Consider the following 21,784-nt stretch of genomic DNA (forward strand, 5'->3'; position numbering starts at 1 on the left):
CAAAAAAGTGCTAAAGTTATTCACGCTGAGTATGATGCTTGAACCCTGAGGACCCAGTATAAATGTCAGAAGCAGGAGAGAGAATTCTTTGGAACGCAACAAAACCAGATTTTTCCCTCAAGATGTCACATGAATAATATCTTATAGTGTGAGATAAGGCAAAAATAAACCAGAAGAAATGACAAACCTGTAAAGGCAGGGTCTGTTTGGCTGAGGATGCTGTGAAAGCCAGACAGGATGGTTCTGACTCCTCCCTGTGAGGACCAGAACAAGTAGTCATATTCATCAGACCATAGTTGAGGCAAAGAGGAAGACAAATACACATAAATACACACAAGAGCAGCAGAAAGAAGAAGTCAGTCTGACCTGGTCATAGAGCAAAGCAGCATTGTGGCGGTTGGCGTGCACTGCACCCAGCAAGCTGTGAAACACATGACTCAGAACTTCCAGGTCTGGGGAGCCAGTGGCGAGAAGCTGAAGCTCCATCATGCATATCTCTGGGAAGAGCAGCACGCCACGCCCAGGGCCATCAGCCACCGCCGCAAAACCACGCAACGCAGCAGACTCCACCTTTACTCCTAGGAGAATCACCACAAGCACAAGATCAGAGACAAAACAAGAGACTTGTGCACAGACACGGGGAGACAATAAACATCACAGCAAACGTGCCAACACAGAAACACACGCTGGCAAGCTGTGTTACTTAAACAGCTTCCTGGTCCACAGGCTTTCCCTGCTTCAGCTGCAACGTCCCATCTCGGAGGCAGATCATAAAAATGAATTAGCCTCAGTCCTGTGCTCAGCCTCAGAGCAGCATGGGAGTCCCCTCATGATTTACAGGAGAGCAGCCCAGCAGGCTCTCACACAGCTCCTGGGACCTCCTTTTTATTAATGAAGCTCGCTCTCTCTCCCTGCGTAGCTTCACAGTTTGCCTCTATGTAACGCTCAAACATCCAGATACCTGCTGTTTTCAGTATACATAAACTCAAAGACCTACAGTGACTGCCAAACCACCATAACTTCATTCCATTTTGCAGAAAATTTCAACTCTTGTGTTTGCTCTGAGGTTTAATTTAATTCCAGCAAAATGCCACTTCATGTCTTTTCTCCACCATGGTTTTGAAAATGTAATGTAATCATTAATTCACAAAACATCCAAAAAATCTTTTCTCATAGGCTGCATCAAACACAGGAAGCTGGTAATGTGTAAATACAGTTAAGACACTAGGAAATAAACTAGGAAAAAAAGAATAAATGTAGTGTGTGCGATGTCAGGTACGGAATTGCGAGGAGACAGCGGTTACTGGAGCCAGGAAATCTTAATCTGGGAGAGAAGAGGGAAGATGCAGGACTTTGAGGTTTCTACCCTGAAATGCTGCTACAGTTTGTTCAAAAGCAGATCTATTACAATTACTTTAGTTACAGAAAACCTAGGTTTTCCTAAAATGTTCAAAAATGTTTGGCGTTTAGGAGAGACAGGACAGAGGATGGCCAGCATGGCGTAATTGCCAAGAAATTACCACTGGAGTAATATATTTGTCTAGCATGAGGTCATCATTAAAGGCTGACTCTTTTTACAGGACATAAGAGCACTCCAGGAAGTTAAACTCTCCATTTGATGCAGACTTTAAGTCACAAGATCCAGCTCATGAGGCCACTGAGTATAGTTGCCTGCAGTTGTAAAACCTTAAAACAATGACTCTATTCTGAAGGGATGAAAAAGCAAAAAGGGGTGTAACCAGACCACGTTCTTAACCTGCGAGACCACAGTGGCGAGTGAGAGCTGACACAAGAGGCTGTTGTGAGGAAAGAGCTCGGGCTTGTTTCTGCAGTGTCATATGTACGCAATAAAAACAAGCCACTTGTTATTGCAAAATATCCTTTGCAACAAACCAAAAGAGGATGTGGGTTTTTCTTTACACTGGCAATTGCTTAAAAACTGAGATAATACTGTTAAAGGCAACATACTGCATTCCAGTAACCTTATTGAAATGTAATAATGTCTAATAATATATGATAATAACTCAACAAATGTGTTGAATGATCAATTCAAGAGTGGGAAAAGCAAGATTTCTCACGGCTTAAGATCAGTGGGTTTCAAGGTTGAGAGGAAAAACATGACCGCGCAATCCATCCAATACTAGCTGACATTTATTACAGACAAAAATAAATGGTAGAGAAGATGAAGAACATGAAGTAAAATAACCCCAGGGAAGTAAAAACAGTGAGACATTAGCCTGCAGTGAATAGTTACAAGACTTATAAGTAATGCAAACAATGCAAGCAATGTTAACTCAGCCTGAGCCAGGTCTGTGTAGTAGGTGTGGATCCTTGATGAGGAGTAAATGAGAGTTAAGACTCTGTGTGTGTGTGTGTTTGTACATGTGTATGTGAGATGTGGCAGTAAGTGTGGACCTACCCTCTTCCTGCTTGGCCATGTCCTCAGGGTTGCTTTCGCTGTCAGCGTCGTAGCCCTCCTCCTCCCCGGGGGGCTTGACACCACAGCTCTGCACTTCGTCCACCTCCTCAGAAAGATCGCCTGCTGGGGCTGCCCCCTCTCCCAACACCTGGACCTTCTGACAGTAAGAGAGTGAGACAGAGAGAAAGAGAGAGACAGAGAGGGTCAGAGAGAGAAAGACAGACGGGGCAGACGAAAATTAATTTTCAAAACCTTACCCAATCCGGGTTTTAAAAGTCCTGCACTAAAACTGATATTAAAACATAATAAGCTTGACAAGCAGCCGCCCTCCCGCTAATATTAGCGAATAAATTGTCAACAAAATGTTTTCAAGTGATCAGGAGGGAAAAAAAAATACAAGATTTTGGTCATAAGACAAATATCAGCTGACTTGCGCTCACACAGCCGAGCTCCTTGATGCCAACAGTCAGTCATCATATGTGCACGTAGGCAAACACACACACATACACTCGCAACTGAGTAAACATTCAGACTCTAAACTGTTTACCAACTCAAAGAAAAGACTTACCGTAATACACACCTGTATTCCTTTCAACATGACAACTAGGCAGCTTTGATATTTAATCAGGGGGAAGTGAACATTACAAAGAACAGTCCTTTAGTGGACAAACTTCGTGGTGAAAGTGTAATCTCGAAGCTTCATAGTGCAAACTTGTAATGGCTAAGTGAACATCACACTCTGCTGGGCTTGTTGAGAAGGAACTAAGCTGTTAGGAAATAGGTAAATCTATTATATAAAAAGCCAAATCCTCCTGTGCTGGAACAGGCTTAGTCAGACAGGCATTTTAAAACCTGAGAAAAACACATCTACAGCTGTGAGATGGGAAGTATCTACTACCAGGCACGACACCCAAAGAAAAAATATTAGCTTCTCAGGCTGCTTCTTTTCTTCATGGAAACAAATAAAAGCAGTTAAACGTTTGGTCCTAACCATATACGATCTTGGGAATCATTCATTGATGCAGTGATACAGTGGTAGAGACACTAAAGAGGAGGCGGCAGCTGCTGTGACTGAAGGATTTACTTCCTCATCGGCCTTTGTCATTACTGTGAGCTATGGTCAGCATGTGTGAACATAACAACATTTTAACGACACGATATAAAGACATATTCTTTGCATGTTTATGAGTATTATGTTGGAAGAAGACACATTACCATGGAGAACAAAAACAAAGTTTGCTTGTTGTTTAAAATAAAGTGACGTGATGTGATTTCAAAATGAGGCCATGCTTGCTCATGTTTGTACCCACTGCTTGGTCTAAACAAGGGGTATCATTATTTATGTCCGCTGTTTTGGTGTATATCATTCAGATAATGGCTGCTTAGCAACACATTATGAGTGACCACATAGTGCTGCCCTGATGCTTGATGACGCTTGTCTGGAAAATTGTTTTCCTTTCATTGTATGGTTGCATCCTAAATAAACACCACCGCTATTCACATTTGGCCAGGGTATGATTCATATGTGGTGACTGAATGCTGTTGGCTTCATTCCATGGGGAAAATGTTTCATTTTTCACTGCATATGCGGTACAAGCTAATGTCTGCATTGGTCACTAGTCCTGACAATAACAGTTGCCTTGACAGCGGCACGCCAGGCACACTGGAAGACGAGTTAACACCATTGGGGAGCTCATATCAAGAAGCTTTCCGCTCACATGTTGGAAATTGTGTGATCTCTCCACTCTTGCCAGTTGACACCCTCATTTGCCACTTTGTTGGAACTAGTAATGCAAATTTTTAATGAAAGGGCAGGACAAAGAAAATAAAAAATACAGAGCAACTGAACAAGCAAATCAGAGAAACCAAGTAGAAATGTGACAATTTGGTCTTTGTGTCACTGCAGCTAGTTGGCATTTTTTCCTAGAACTGACAATAGAAAGAACAAGGGAGAGAGATTGGAATTATGTGCAAAAAGGGACTGACTGTCAGTGCCTCAAACCCATTTGCCACAAGTTAAATTATGGCAAATCTAAGGGCAGCAACATTGACTAACTGAGTAACTATACTGAAAACTAGGTAGCATAGGATCTACACGCAAGGCACAAACAAACACATTTAGTTTTTATTATAAACTAAAATAAAAAACTTTTTTTAAGTAGAACAGAACAGATAAAGATCAGCAACTTTCTGCCAACAGCTTTGCCCTGTAATGAACATGAAGAGCACCTGCCATAGCTGCAGAGGAATCTAGTGTCTGATGCCAGACTGGCCATAACCTCAACTTGCCTCTTGATGCAAGTGGCTCAAAACACAAACAAACAAACAAACAAAAACTTGAGAAAAAATGCAGTAACTTCACTCACAGTTTCTCCCAAGGCAGGACTCACCCTGTCTGGCTTCTCCTCAGGGGGGTCAGGACTGGGTGACACCTCTGCCAAGGCCACTCTCAGCAGAGAGTCAAAAAGAGGAACAGCAAGGTCAGAGTTCACCACTCCTGAGCGAGAGAGCTGGTCTCTCACCTCGAACAGAGTCTCTTCCACTGACTGGAGCTGCAGACAAGATGAGATGAGACATTTTTCACTGAAGTCAGGGAAAGTTTTTTCTTTTTTTTTCTTAAATGGCTGATGTGGTCAGGGATTAGTTGATCAATCTGGCATTAAACTACTCACCTGATAAGAGAGCTCAGGCTCTGTCCTCTGCAGGGCTGAGTTAGCACTGTGCAGACAAATAGCCAGCAAGGCCTCAAGAAGACGAATGCTTTGTAGTTGCCACTCTTCCTCCAGCTTCTTTGCTGAATCTTTGGTCTTTCCCTCAGCCGCACCAGTGCAAAGGGTGTCAGCTGACTCATTGGTTGACTCCTCTGGTCCAAGTGAGGTAGCCGAGGATGTGGACTCCAGGCTGCCTTTGCCCTTACCGTCCCTCTTCTTCTTTGCTTTTCCATCTTTGGTCTTACAAGAGAGCTTCTGAATCACCATGGCCATGAGGCGTAAGCAGACATCCAGCCCTCCCAGTCTGAAGAACTGCCTCTGAAACAAGGGGCTGGCCAGGTAGATCCACCGACACACTGACCAAACATCTGCAGCACGATGTACCTGCTCTTTGGAGGGCAGAGCCACGCTGTCTGGAGACAGGTAAGGCAGTCGCCCGCCCAGAGGTTCACTGGCTGTGCTGTCATAACCTGAAGTGTCCTCAGAGTCGTTGGCTGAGTCCCGGTCAGAATCAGCTTCTTTGCTGACACAGAGGAAGGCCACGCACAAGAAGAGGTTGATAACATGGAGATGGGTCTCTGCTCGGCTGCGTCCTGGTCCACGACCCTGCCCACTCCGGTGTTTATGGCGTGGATACGCCTCCTTTAGGCCTTCATAGAACTTGCTGAGGCTCTGAGGACCCTCTCCAACCCCTCGAGACCCCAATTCCTCAGCCAGGCCCAATAGAGCCTCCCTTTCTTCAGCATCAGCACTCTCGAGCTCCTGAAGAACCCCGTCAACTTGCTTGTGTCCAGTGCCTATTATCAAAGTCTCAAACACCTTCAAAGCCAAAGAGCGGGTCTGGTCTAGGTAGACAAGCTCAGTCACCTGATTGAGTCCGTTACAACTGACAAAAAGGTCTCTGATCACCCTGTAACAGAAAACATTCGAAACTAAGCAACATTAAACAGAAAATGCACATAAACATGAGACTAGCTCAATATACATATGCGCAAGTAGCAAGAGTCATAATTCACTTTTTAACATCTTAATAAACATTTAGTCATATATGCATGTGCCTCTTACTGGAAAAGGAAAAGAATAATATGGCGACAGAAAGGACAGACACAAACTTCACATATTTAAAATCTCCAAGACCTCCCAGCAATTAAAATAAAGGGCACCTAATCTAACAAACTCAGAGGTAAAGCCACTGCTGTCACTCTTCTTATTTCATGTCATACCATCAGGCTGCAGCTATAACATCCCCCAGGACACAACAACACCTTTAAATGAGTCACTTTCTATTAACATGATAAATTAGCTGTGGAGGACACTAACATCGCACATGAACACACCTGATATATTTGTAGTTCCTATTTACTATAATGCATTACCTTTCTTATCTAACATGGTTTGTTGTTGTTATTTATTATGTGAGCCACATTAAAGATAAATTTCGGTCAAATTGTGTCAAAGTTATCTGAATGTGAATCATACATTATGTAGTAAAGAAAGCTGACATTTTACTCTTTCAAATTTGTTTACGACTGGCATACACACACTACTGAAGCAGGGATAAATAATAAATTACACTCTAACAATGCAGGGTAAATTACCTTAAAAGAATAATGTGTCACCTCTGAGTGAAGGTTAAATCAACATTTGGCAGAGAAAAACAACACTCAAGAGATGTAGTGACATTATACACTGACTAGAATAAAAACACTTTAATCTCAGCACAAGACTGTTTAAACGGTATGTTAAGGAAAACAGAAAACTGTTGATTATTTTTCTCTAATTCAAATGCTTTCTCCTGGCTTCCTCCAAATTAATGTGCCGCTGATTAATTCCGCTTTCTAAGAACATTTCCTCTTTTCATTAGTGGTGTGCAAGTCCATTGAGGTGACTAACAATTAGCCTGAATATTTCTCACTCTCTTCTGAAAAATTTGGAGTTCTGTTATGCAGAAAGCAAAATGAGCAGTGCAAGATGAAGATGATACGCAGCTCAGTACTTGTTTTTCAGCTTTACCTCAGCAACTTTTCCTGTTGGCAGGCTTTTAAATAAGTGTGTGCACACTATAAAAAGGGATGTAAAACGACTTCTGCCCCATTATGTGACCTATATAGGTGTAGGATGAGGTCACAATTGAACTCTCCCAAACTACCGAAATTTACACGGTGGCGCCAGTATACCTAACATCAGACATTTCAGATTATGAAGTTGTTTCTCACATTATGAATATGCTACAAGTTATCTAATATTCTTGTCCTCTCTGACAACACTTTCTTCATGGTGAGCAGATTTTTCTTCAGACCAGGGACTGGAATAATGTCACATACATGATCATCAGAACTTTCCATTTTTCAATAAACTTTTACTTATGTAATTATTTCACTTTGGATATTCTGTTGAACTTAATAAAATTATGCATCCATATGTTAATTAAGAAAATAGTTTAGCATATACAAAGCAAATAATAAACTGACTAAACAGACTGAACCACCAGGTGGGGCCGCACAGTCTTAACCTAATGAGACTGACCAGATGTATGCAGGGGAGGGTAGTTTCACCCTGATCAGAAACAAGTTAGTATTTTGATCTTGCAGTGAAATAAATTTTGCAATTTGGTTGCCAATGTTCCAGGCCATGCTGGAAATTCTTTATAGCTCATAATACCAGATGTACATTATATTTTTTGTATTTAGCTCGTGTGCTGATACCTCAAGTTTCAATGAAGCTGCACAATTTTGATAAAACAGGCTAAACTTGAACTACTAAACTACTACTACTACTGCTAAACTCTTACAGCTGAACACCAAAGAGGGATGAGATATTGCATTTTTAAGCTACAGTAAGTTGAATACATGGCCATATTGTCTAAATCTAACAGCTGATACTGTTTTCTGCCCTTCATGATAGACACAGTATTTTTGATGTGAGTTGAGCTTGAATGTAAATTTCAAATATCTAGTGAGTGTTATTTAAATAGCAGACTCGTTAACAATACCTTCTACAAAAGAACCTAAAATTATTTTCAAGTGTCTTTTGAAAAGGCTCAGATGACATCACAGTTGTGAAAGCTTTGAATGCCTGTCAAACCTGCAGACTACAGAACAACATACTCTGAATTTTAATAAGGGAAGCTATCAGCTCACTGCTGACGGACTGCCTCAAAGTATCCATCCATTTTCTGTACACAGTGAATCTGTATAGGGTCTCAAGGGGATTCAAACTATGCCAGCATGGAACACATGGAACACATGGATAGACAAACGTGTATGAGTTATTCATTGTGAGTCTCTCGACTGCCTCGAAGCTGAGAATTCAGTATTCACTGATAATATCCAAACTAAAAGGAAAACCCCCAGAGTTTTGCTAAATCTACCCAGACAAACACCACAAGCACCTGCTTCTGCCAGACTACTGTACTTGCACCATGTTACATAAGGGGTCAATAATCTTCCATCTCTCACTCATCCCACAAAGATGTAATAAATTATGGATTAGCATCAATTAGCAATGACCTGGAGAGACAGATCTAATGACAAACAATGACCAAGTGGATTAGGTGTCTAACTTTGACCGACCAAATTGTATTTATCTTGTGTGACAGTATGAAAGGAACAGAATCCATCCTTTGAGTGAGAACTTTGCCATACATTTTTCAAATCAACCACCTGCATCACTTCAATGTAACCAGAAATTAGTGTAAACACAGATTACTGATGGACAGACTGCAGCTACACATGTTTCTACCAAAATAAATAAATAAATAAAAAGCACATTTAAACTCACCTTGATTTGAGCAGGGCAGGTAGTGTTTGCAGATAAATGAGTAGGACCTCCACAGGCAGACAATGCGTGTGATAGCTGCAGACCTGAGTACAGACAGTAGAAACGCCCAGCTGTTGGGCATGGTGGGCCAGCTCTACGCCCCTCTGCAGCACAGGATTGAAAATGTGGGTGTAGAGCTGCCACTGCACTATAGCATTACCCCGCAGGGTTAGGTGGCACACATGGCCAGCTATCTGCTGGCTCAGCTGCCAGTCCTCACCAAACACTAGTTCTTGGTAGGCCTCCAGAGCATCCCACTTCCACAGCATGTCTTCTGCCCCTCCTCCACTTGGCAGAATACCCTGGGAATGGTAGGACAGACTGGTAGAGATGGCTGAAGGATCCCCGTGCTGCAATGTCTCCTCCAGGCCCGGAAGCTGACTGCTGTCCAGAGTGCAGATGTTACAGGAGGCCAGCTTTGCTTTCTCTGATGGCTGACCTCCACCAAGCTGGTCTAGGATCAGTCTGCCAAGAACACTGAGAACATGAGACTGGTAACTGCGTAGACCTGGAGCTTGGAAGGCATGCAGCAGGGGTCCTATCACTGAACGCGGATCCATACAGCAGCAGATTCCAACAGCCTGCACCCCAGCCAGTACCTGCAACACAGCTGGACCACTGGGCGAGAGTCTCTGCAGGAGTCGCAGACATTGGTGAGCACAGGCAGCCAAGCAGCAGCAGCGCTCAGGGTAACGCACTGCGTCCCCCTCCATCCCTTCCTTTCCTTCTCCGTCCTCTTCAAAGGGGTTGCATCTAGCAGCCTGCTTGAAAGCAGAAACGGGCAAACCTGACAGGTCTCTGTGGTGATGCAGAAAGTGGGAATATTCACAGCGGCGGTGGCGGCGTCGGGCGCACACAGACTGATGTAACTGCTCTGACTTTGCCTTCTTAACAGCACTGATGATCTTGAGGACCCCTGCAATGAGACCTCGTAGCCTCTCTGAAGCCTCACCAATGACTTCAGAATCCCTGGCCCTGCTAAGTACCTCCAGCCGCAAGACTGTGGCCTCGAACAGGTCAAGGCCGCGGTGCTGGATAAACTCATGGATGAGCTCCAGTGCCTGACTAAAAAAAAAGGGGTTGGGTGTGGAAGCCTGCAGGCAACCCAGCAGCACTTGTAGAACTCCCTCTAGAAGCTCTGGCAGCAACAGCGCCCTGTGGCGATAGCGGGAGAATGAAAAGTCATCCTGGACCTCCTGCAGGGTCTTCTTAGGTCGAGGAGCAAAAGGGTTAGTCTGTCTGTCCAAGCAGCTCTGGATTTTGAGGGTGGCTCGCAGCAGCTCTGTCAGGCTCCGTCTCAGGTTGTCTGGAAGGGTGTTACTTTGACTCACATTCACTGACATCAGGTGCAGGATGGTGCGTAGAAGCATCCTCTGGACCAGGGCAATGGGCTCTTCTGTCCAGCCCCCAGCAAGCTCCTCTGCCCCTGTTCCTCCTCCACCCCCTCTCCCTGGACCACAGCAATCCCCAAACTCAGTCAAGATCTCAGTGAGAGTAGGTACAACACCCACAGCCAGGTCAGAATTGTGGTTGATGCTCATATCAAATTTACAAACCTTCTCCAACAGAGAGAGCAACACATGGCAGAGATCAAAGGGTGAGTTTTCCATACGGTTGAAAATCGATATTGCAGCTGGGTCTGTCAGGGTTTCAGTGTGTGTCTGCAACCCAGGGGCTCGAGGGTGTGGGTATGGTGCACTCATGGTTTCTGCGGCGGTGGTGGTGGTAGTAGATGTTAACTGTGAGGCCTCTGAACGATGATGCTGACAGCTTACCCGGATGGTGGAGCCATGAGACCTTCGGCTCCTTGCACCACCAGGGCCTGGAACAGTCTTGTCTTCAGGGTTGGCTTCTGAATCTGATGTAGAAACCTGGGATTTGCGGGCATCCTTTACAGAGTATCGTTGTGCTGTCCTGCGAGACCTTCGTGACTTCCATGTGCCACTGCAAAGACGGGATCTCTTTCCAGAGTTCTGTTCATCTGTTGCAGCCTTCTGTCCTGCTCTGAGAGGGGAGGGCTTCACCTCCCGGTTAAGGAACACCTCCAGGAGGGACGGCAGGGTGAAATCTGTCAACACACAGAAACACCTGTCAGTCTCACGCTAGATGTACAAATACACCTACATAGTAAATGTAAATACACACATTTTTTTTTAACTTTCATCAAACTTAAATTGAATACTAAAGTCATATATGATTTGAGTGTATGTCACATTCTAGGAAATGAGACTTAAAATCAACATTCAAACATCAGTCATTTGAAATTTACAAATCTGCCCCAAAAATACTATGAGTAACAAAAACATAGCTGCATGTCAGCAGCCATTCTGTGTTTGCTAAAACACACTCAGCAAATAAGAATTAATTAAAGTAAAAATGTCTAGGGTCCATGTTAGAGAGGATCAGCAGTCCTGTACTAAATACCGGTGTCACCCTGAGGTCACAGGCCTCTTTAGCAACTAGTCTTCTGCCTGTTTGCTTGCCTGTTTGTGGCTGCTTATGTTTGTCACACTAAGATTTAAAAGTAATAGAGACACTGTGTACAATTATTAACAACTGAATCATCCATGTCAAAAGGGGTACAGCACACAGTGTGTCAAGAAATAAAATGCTACATTAAAAACAAAAATGAGTCATTTGTTCAGAACAGCATAGATTCCATTTACAGACAAATGTAACATGCACATGTTCCACTGCCTGCACACTCACCAAACTTAATGCTGAATCACTGTTTAACATTGATAATTAGTCAAGAATTATTTAAAAGATGGAAGATGAAACAAATAAACAAAAATACAAACTTACAGAACTTTTCAGGCCCATGAAATACAGTTTGCATTAAATTTTCAGTTCATATATACAAACAGTATTACAGTACAGTTTGCAAATGCATAGCAAATGTTGTACATAAAATGAAGTATGTGAATTGATATCAGCAGTTAGAAAGCAATAGGCGTTCATATATGCCATGGGAGTTGTGTAGTATGTGCTGTAAATTAGAGCAAGTATTTGCAGGTACTGACCTGGGGCTTTTTCCTCCTGCACAGGGATCTTCCAGACCAGCGGTAGGAGAGACAGCAGCAAAGTGAGCAGCTCCTTACGGCAGGTCAGTTCCTGAGGGAGCAATAAAACACACTGAGGTTACCTAGAAATCGACTCTGCCTCTCTCCCTTTTGGTCACACTCTGATGTCACATCCAGACACGCCCACTAAGACAAACTCTTGTCCATACTCTATACAAAGGTTCCCTTTCAGCAAAGAGACTTTAGCTATGTTAATACTTGTCTGGAATCTGAATTTTGCTGTTTTCCAAAAATGTTTTCATCCAAAAAGCTAACTATGTATTTGTTCATTTGTGTGCATTTAGTTGGCAAGTTAGTCAGTTAGTCTTCGGTACAATTGTGTGAGGGAGCAATGTAGCATCTACATGACAGCCTTACTTTCAAGACCTTGGGGATCTCATGTGTATCCAGGGCATACCTCACAGCAGAGAGAGAACCAACTTCTTCATGTGTTAATTGAAAACAATCAACCTACTCCTTCATGTGAGAATTAAAAATGATTCATCTACTGATTTTAGAAAACTGTCAAAACATACAGGATTTTATTTCCATTTTATAACGCACACTTCATGCCGGCTTCTTTTTGATCATTTCACATGAAATCACTTCTTGTTTTCCTCATAATGAAAACTAAGTGATACCACTAAGGTTGCACACCTTCATTAATCGCTGATGTGTCATCTTGGATACAGTAAAGACAGACAGAATAAAAAAATGAGTAGTTTTTAAAAGTTAAAAGGGTCTGTCACTTGGTGTTTATACATAACCAATGCCTACGGAAATGACGCTATGACGTTCTTGTCATAATTGACTGATATCAATATTTAGGAGTTTAAATGTTTAAAAAAACCTGATAAGAATAAATAGACTGATAGTAAACAAACTTGATATAGTTTTGACCAAAATACATATTGATCAGTGTGCTTTGTCAATTGTCAATGACGCATCAATCTAAATGACCTGAAACCTAGTCTAGTATTTCTTTTTTGACATTTATTGCTACTTATCAGGAAAATATACTGATACTGATGAATCTGCAAGAAGAAAATATCAGCCTGGTAAATCTATTGGTGTACTGTAGCTCCAAATCTAAAAACCTCTGAAGATGAGATAAGATAAGATTTTCGATATGACACTTTACTTTCCAAACCACAATCTCTTACACAAGTCAATCAGCATATTCATAAATTGTCTGGCCCTGATTGTCACTAAGGCTTGACTCCTCCCAGGCCACAGCTGACGCACACAGCAGGAGCTTGTGATACACTTGCACGTGAATGCATTACTTTTCCACAGTGAAAGCTCCCAGTAAAAGAGAAACTATAATGAATGTTTGTGAAATTAGCTAAAGGATATGATAAATAAAAGGTCACAGTGATGCACACGAACAGGGACCCATTTGTCACATTACAATATTTCATTCAATAATGAATTTTTTACACCAAGTCAGGGGACTGTAAGCCTCTTCATTTTTAAAAGACTGATTGGCATGAAAATAGCTGTGTATAGTGATGGCAACCATGGCGGATGGATTCCTTCTTCATTTATCAGTCCCTCTCAGTAGCCATGACAGATTATAGTACATTGTATTTGTGGGTATTAGGCCTGTTTATTCACTGACGTCACTGTTGTACTTTCCCAAAAGCTAACTTCATATGATCGGTATTAAAGGACTCTGAAACTCATTAAAAGACAACGTTTTATCTAGGCTGACTCAGCAAAGTGACCATGTGTGAGGCAGGAGGCTGTTGGGGAAATACTCCAAACCCAACACCCACAGGTCATACTGCTTTCAACTTTGTATTATTTTGACTCTGTCCTTATAAGTACAGTGCGTGGCTTATAAAGCCCCATAACAGAGCCTGGATAGCAGCATCTCCTAAATTGTTATTTGACCCAAAACATTCAGATCAGATGAAAATGTAGAGCAACTGTTGAATGAAAGGTCATTCCTATCATTTAACAAGGCACTTACAACTAACTGTTGTAGAAAAAAGCCAAAAGAGAGGCTACTTTTGCTCTTCTTGCTACAGTATTTCCAACAAAACTGTGCCAAATCATGTCTGTAAAAGTCTAATTTTACATTCTGTAAAATCCACTTTATAAGAATGTGGTACTGACATATTTTTATGAAAATACATAGACATATACAGCTGACACCCTATTCACAAAGTTGCATCAAAGCACTACTCGGTTACATATGGATTTGCACCTGCTGTAACCAATCAGCAAATCAAACCGGCACAAGTTCAGTCATGGAAATGTAAGAACCTCCCAAACTCCATTAAAATGTAAATATCTAAATATACATTAAGTTCTACTGAATGCCATCTTTTTGTATATGGAATTATATGGCATCACACCATTGCATAATTCATTTTCACTAATGGGCTTTCTTGCATTGCTCATTAAATACATTTTATCTCACCAGCTGATGTGTTTGATGTTTGCATAATCCTTGTTACTTTCTGTTTTCATCATTCTGTATCTCTTTTGCAAACTATGTCTGCAATTTAATTTTGATGAAAAAAAAAATGGTTGGAGCAGAGGTTACACAGGCTTATCTGCAAATATTGCAATTTGTTGTGCTGATATTGAACAGCTGCATGACAAGTGCCACAGACTAATTAAAAATGTGTGGCGTAGTTTGAAACTAAAAACAGCGGCTGAAAGCTTGGTGTGAATATTACTCAATTTAACTACAGTATTAGCATTTACATACAGTATAACTGGCACAACAACTGCTGCTAAAATAAAAAACTGCATACTGGGAAACTCCAGATTAAATGCACAATACTGTATGATGTGGTTGTTAATCAGTATGGATGTTTTTTCGTTATTGAATTTCTGGTAGTGAATGTCCTCACCTGGTCAATGATGGAATCCAGGGTACTGAGCAACAGGAAGCCCCGCCCCCTGACCAGGTACTCTCCCAGTGCCACCATGTGGCTCTCTTCCTCATCTTCTTCCCGTGCTTCTGCTCTCTGGGCCACCGCACTGCATAGTTGATGTACATCAGTCAAGAACTCCCGTGCAAGTGTGTTACTGGCCCCACTCATGTCTGAGCTGCAAGAGAAGACATAAAGCATTAAAATGCTGGGCCACCATTGATAAATCAGCCACACATCTGTATAATATACATACTTAAAATTATTTTAGAGGATTATGAGCTTGTCCTTAACAAGAATAAAATCATACCAACAGTTTGTCATTTCTGGGTAGCTGCATGATTTTTAATTTCATACTGTAAATGAAAAAAAAAAATACTCTCTGATCTTGACAGACTTTAACAGCCAAACCCCATCCATAATGAAACTTTAAAGAATACCAGAAAGTGAGTTTTTTGTTTGTTTGTTTTTTTGGCTATGATACTTGAATGCATATTAAGAATATCACGGTAGCAGATACATATATAGCAAACCATTTGTTCTGTCTACTCAGTTTTAATAAATAAATAATAATAATAAAAAAATAAATAAATCCAACTCCCTTGAAAAGTTTAAGTTGACAACATGGTGAAATCTAGAAACAGTTTATAAAATGTCCATCAACTAATAACAACTATTGGTCCAATTATGCATGGAATAGTCAAACCTTAAAAGTCTAGACTCATGTAGCTAATTTAAGCAAATTAAGAAAAATGACTTATCCTACTAAGAGTGCACACTGAGTGCCTCCAAACCAGTATGTTTGCCACAACCACATGTTCCTCTAAATGTAACTGACAATAAGCTGTAGGTCTCAACATTAGACACACATCTCACACTTCTGTTCACTCGCCGTATAAGATACACACTCTTCACAGGACAACCCCAGTTACACTGATCATATTTAATTTCATCAGACAGTAACAATATACCTGATAGTTCACTTTTCTGCTTTAACATTTCTGCTGTTCAGTGCCACTCAGATCCAAAACTACTTACAGCATAACAGAATGTGTAGAGGAGTGTTGATAAAATCTACAACATTAATTTCTGACAATAGCCTCTGTAACATACATGTAGAGTTGTTCTCATCTTACCAAATGCTACCGGGCCAAACAGTTTCCTTCCAGTCATTTTGCCTTTTCTCTAAGCATGACTGCAGCTCTACTGGCTGTATCTGCATACTTCCTCACACGACTGCTGACTGAATTTTCTGTTCTGCAGCACAAATTCCATTAAATTGGAATTTCAAATGGAAGCTTTCCAGATTCGCAGCAGATCAGCGTATCACATGAAAGCATGTGATGTCACATGGCGAGGGGACTGGCCTTGGGAATACTGACGAGCCCCCAGTGCCCTGCAGAAGACCTCAGCTATCAACCATCATTCACAGCAACTGCCTTTGAATTCTGCACTACTGGAATCACATAGAGGGTTTTCATGTTAATGCACAAAAAGGCCTACAACAAACTACTAGGAAAAGCATCAAAAAGAGTCAAGAATAAAGTAATGTTTGTGACAAGATGAGCCCAAGCTGAAATTGTTTTTAGTGATAATTCTATTTTCTATCTCTCATCAACACTGCAAGATTTCCAAAAAACCCTAAATCACAAACCACTAATAAAACATGTGTACAAAATTATGCCCAAACCATGTTTTTTAACCTTTAACATTAAACATATTGCAGCTCTATTTTCACCTCCGCAAGGTTCTCAAAAATAACTGGCTAAACACATTATGCCAAATGGTTTCCATTCCTCCCCTCCTATTCTCTACTCTTTCACGAGGACAGAAGAGGGTGACGGTCTGAAGTTGCTGGAGGAAGGAGAAAGATGGTACATTTGTTGATACATTTGTTTTTATCAGTGCAATATGTCCTGCATTTACACATTTTGGCGAATGGCATTGGTGAGAGTGAGTCAGATACTGAAGGAGCAGATGATACAGGATACAGACAAAAGTATTGGGACAAACATCTTTACTACTCAATTCAGGTGTGATATGGGGCTTCTTTTCAGGGGTTGTGCTTGGCCCCTTACTTCCAAGTGAAGGGAAATCTTAATGATCCAGATACCAAGACATTTTGGACAGTGCTATGCTTCCAACTTTGTGACAACAGTTTGAGGAAGACCCTTTGCTTCACTCATGCTTTCAGCATGACTGTGGCCCAGTGCACAAAGCAAAGTCCATAAAGACGGCTGCATGAGTTTGGTGCGGATGAACTTGACTGGCCTGCACTGAACCCTTACCTTGACCCCATCCAACACTTTTGGAATGAACTGAAACAGAGATTGCAAGCCAGGCCTTTTGGTCCACCATCAGTGCCTGACCTCACAAATGCTCTACTGCACGAATGGGCAAAATTTCCCACAGAAACACAAAAATTTGTGGAAAGCCTTCCCAGAAGAGGGGAAGCTGATACAGCTGCATTCAGAATGCAATATCATTAAAGTCCATGTTGAAGTAATGGTGAGGTGGCCCAATACTTCAGTCCTTATAGTGTATATATATGAATAATAAACAAAAAAGAAAGTCTTTAATAATGAGTATCAGTGAAGACAATGTGACCTTGCAGTACGTCAGCACTAAACCAGGTTTCCATCTTAATGTGTAACAGTTACTGTCATTTATAATAAAGCCAGTATTACCTAAGACACACAAGCCTCAATCAAAAGGAAAGCTTTGATTCTGATCATCTATAACGGCTAAAACACAGACTTCATCAACCCTAGGAGGCCTGGAGAAATGTGTTATGTAATATACAGTATTATTAAATTATACACAAAGTCTTCAGACCAAACAGCTGACATACTGGCACTTCAGGCCTCACAGCTTTTTAAAGTACAGTATTTGTTTGTTAAATATTTTTCTGAGTAGTTTCTTCCCCAGCTTTGTGCCAACATCCTCTCAGTCATTTCATGATTACCACAAGACAGTGATTAGAGATTTAGTAAACAGAAATAATGGTTTCCATGATATTATCTCACTGCAGCACGCATCTCTCTCCTGCAGATCACAAATTTTGTATTTCCCCTCAGGCCAATTATTGTCATGTTCTTCAAGCCAGCAGAGTTAATTATACAGCACAGAGTATAAACAGAGTCTTCATTCAGCTCTGTCGCTTTCCCTGTCTGTAAAAATAAGGAAATAAACTTCATTTTGTCATGACAAACAGTCTTCCCAAGAGATTAAAGGACACGTTATATATATTCATAATTCATAATATTCAAATATTGTCTGGGTTAGCGTGGTTCTAGATCTATGAGGAGTACATCATACAGGGTCTTGAATCGAAATGTTAAGTTTCATTGCATATACTAAGTACTGCGTACTCTTGCAGTTTGTTTGTCTGATCAATTCAAATCTGTCACTCAGGGCTGCGATGAGTCGTGATGGGCATTTGTAAATGACAACTGAGTAAATCATGACTATGGATGATTTAAATCACTTAAAGCTGTTTTTTTTTATTATTATAAGCAGCTGTTTGACTTGACAAAGGTTTCAGAGATTCATATACAGTATGTTCTGTCCAGATCCAAAACAACAGACAAAAGGTAAACAAATTAAAACAAGAACACTGAATGCTTGATCTCACAGAGTTTAAGCTTGTCTTTACACAAGGACATTACTTCAGCCATTTTAACCAAAACCCCATTCAAAGTAATCACTTTTCAGCTGAGGGAACATGTAGCACACAAATGCTAATGCCCTCACTTAATTCAAGGTAGTGCATGTGACTTATTTACACTGAACAGAATAAAAACAAGAGGCACTCGAGGGGCTAATGTCCCACAGTTTTCCACATCAGTATGTAAATCTTTGCAGCAAGGTAATCCAACAGCTAATGCACCATGATTACATAATGTCTGCAAACTCTGCTACAGTGATGCAACACAAAAATGATGAAAATAAATCTGTCACTTTGCAGGTACGCTTCTTTGGTAAACAGAGATAAATAGTAGATTTCTAGCATATTCTTGTACTTGGTTTGTGTGAGCACACCGCATTGGCACTCGGGTGGTGGTAGTGTCGTTATGGGTGTGTACTCTGTGGTTACAAGTAACTACAGATGACCTGTTAACAATACTTGGCTTCTGATTATCACGGGGTTGGAAGAACCCAGGAGAAATGTTTTACATTTCTTTACACTGACACATGGAAGCAATAGGTGCTATCAATTGTGCTGCATTGTGATGTGGAAAACAAAATGTCTCAAAAGTATGTTTGTACACGTGTCATCAGTTTTCACCCATATTTAGTCTATTGCAGCTAATTATTTAATTGCCAGGCAGTCAGCTACAATATTAAAGACTAGGGAATATACCAAAGTAACTGCATGTGTGTTCATAGTCACTACACCCAGTGCATGTCATAACTGACACTAGTTTCATACAACCATTCAGATGTATGATGCCACCTTTTAAGTTTAAAAATTATCCACCTGTAATATCCTTGTAATCCCCAGTTATTTACAGTATCACAACTTCGAATTTGGAACAACTTCACTGCACTGTTTGCCCACTAAACCCATAATCAAGATGAGCTTTGTCACTGTGGTGTCGATTTAATGCTATGTGCTCTGAGACTATGGTTGTGTATGGTTGAATGTTAGCCACCATTGGTGAGACAAAACACTGACGAGATTACAGTTAAAGATATTAAAATAATAATGAGACCTACCAGAATCTGAGTTCATCTTTGGTGTTGTGGTTGGGGTGGTGCTGCACATAGTGGAAGAGACAGAGGAAATTCTCCAGACCCTGAAGGCTGACCTGATAACAGACAGAGAAATGCAGATAAGACACAAGAGCAGCAACACGAATCAATCCCAGGTTATTACTTACATTCACATGAAGAGGAACTGAAATGAAAAATACACTACACAAAAGCAGTACCCTTTCACTTCATAAGCCATAATAACATTGCTAAATCATTTTGTAACTGTTACACACAGTAGATAGAGATAGTTATATAGACACCTTATTGATCCCGAGGGAAATTCAATAGTGACTCAGTGAATCAAAAAATTACGTGACAGCCACTAATGTCATTATGTGAAACTATCGCTATAATATTTATTAATTTATTAGGTCAAATTTGATTTTATTTCCCTTTCCAACAAAAAAAAAGCACTGGAACCAAAAAGCACCCGTTCACGCTTTTACAAACTACAGATCAAAATCATACAAAAAGAATTCAGTCTCCAACAACGTGGCATACTTGAAATATGTTTTATCGCTGAGCAAACTGCCCTTATTCATGTTCAAAGGAAATGCTCATTAGACTAGTGAACAGTATAATATTTCACAATTTAAAATCACAATCAGAAGTTAAAGAATGCCACTGGAAAATCCCTGATTCTGGGGATACAAATACCACGGAAAATGAAATCAGTCTCCTCACAGTGCTGCTGCCGAGGCCTGACCATAAAGCACGAATCTCTCTCCAACAGAAGTGGCAAGGCAATGTGGGGCTTTCTTAACAATGATACAAGCCACCTGGCCGATTTTCACTGCATTAGCGATTTCAGGGTTGTATAGTTAATACTGTCCCGGGAGTCGTGCGATTCTCTAAGCCTTCACGTCCATTGCACCACACAGGAGCTAGCTCACGCCTCCACTAATCTGACACTACTGACTGGATGCGTTCGGGCAACACTGATCCCTGACTGAGTGTCTGGGTCACAAAGCCAATGAACAGACACCACACTGAACCACATTACACACAGTCTTACCGACGATGGCAGGATACTGACAGGAAGGAAGTTGTGCATCCGCTTAACAGAAGAGACAACTGCTTTATTTCATTATTATTATTGGAGTTCGCCTTTAATTAACGGCTCAGTGTGTAGGATTTAGAAATGGATACTCATGTTTTCATTAGTGTATAATAACATGAAACCAAGAATCATTGCGTTGTCTTTATCTTCTTTATCTTAGAATGAGCCTTTTATATCTAGAGAGGGAGGCAACTGAAGGAGACAGTAAGACGAGGAGTGTTTAGTTGCTTACAAACTGCAACCACACGACTAGATCCCACATACAGGACCTTTAAGTTATGCTTTATTGATCTCTGTGGGGAAATTTGTTCATGTTTCCCTGTAAATTAGTAATTCAAACATTTGAAAAGTTAATTTTTGGAGGCTGCACAGGCATTAATCACTATTATAGGCAAGTTCCATCACCGTCAATAGTTTGTGCAACATCCTATCAGTCCGCCAATAAATGACACCATTAATAAACGTAATATCTCTTATGCCTTCTTATGTCCAACACTACACACCTAAAACAACCTGTACTTTAAGTTTCCAGCATAGTTTTGTACCACGTGCACGGACAGGCACACAGACAACACAGTACACACTCTCTGCGATCATTTAACGCAGCTCAACAGTTGGTGACAGTACTGCCCAACGAAGTATAGCAAAAGCTATGAAGGAGGAGACTGCTCACAAGCAAACAAGGAAGTAAACAATGCAGGATTTAATATATATTCAAATTTAATATTCAAAACATTGGCTTTTCAAATGTTTTATGAAGACAGAAACACATTCAACACACACCTTAAGGATGCACCATACTTAAAGCTTTTGATGAGAAACAATGAATGCAAACAAGGCTTGTTTACAAGTAAATGACACAGAGCATCTTTAACTGCTCTTGCATTGAAGAAAATATATGTATCAAGTAAAACTGGCACTCAACTTTACAGGTAGCCTATAGCCAGTACTAGTCATTCACAAAGATCTAGTGTGGCAAGTTAGATAGATAGAGTGAGATCTTTGTTGAGCCATGTTATGTTGCAGTAACAGTACAGCAAATCACTTAGCTGCATGGACACACATTT

The 21,784-nt window shown here is 41.0% G+C and overlaps 1 protein-coding gene across 8 annotated transcripts in view; it reads right to left on the reverse strand.

The window, feature by feature from the left end:
* lyst (lysosomal trafficking regulator) overlaps positions 1-21,784 on the reverse strand; it is a 54,802-nt gene that overhangs the window by 24,688 nt on the left and 8,330 nt on the right. For 5 of the 8 annotated variants that reach the window (XM_046401328.1, XM_046401326.1, XM_046401332.1 and 2 more), the window contains exons 2-10: positions 19,619-19,710; positions 14,879-15,077; positions 11,973-12,063; positions 8,911-11,017; positions 5,092-6,040; positions 4,786-4,971; positions 2,420-2,576; positions 367-578; positions 188-254 (exon numbers count right to left, since the gene is read on the reverse strand). In XM_046401328.1, coding sequence (XP_046257284.1) covers positions 188-254; positions 367-578; positions 2,420-2,576; positions 4,786-4,971; positions 5,092-6,040; positions 8,911-11,017; positions 11,973-12,063; positions 14,879-15,077; positions 19,619-19,710 — 4,060 coding nt within the window. The remainder of the gene's footprint in view (positions 1-187; positions 255-366; positions 579-2,419; positions 2,577-4,785; positions 4,972-5,091; positions 6,041-8,910; positions 11,018-11,972; positions 12,064-14,878; positions 15,078-19,618; positions 19,711-21,784) is intronic. The other 3 variants (XM_046401330.1, XM_046401329.1, XM_046401327.1) reach the window with 3 other exon arrangements.

This window comes from Scatophagus argus, chromosome 10, assembly GCF_020382885.2.
Source record: "Scatophagus argus isolate fScaArg1 chromosome 10, fScaArg1.pri, whole genome shotgun sequence".
Taxonomy (NCBI): Eukaryota; Metazoa; Chordata; class Actinopteri; family Scatophagidae; genus Scatophagus; species Scatophagus argus.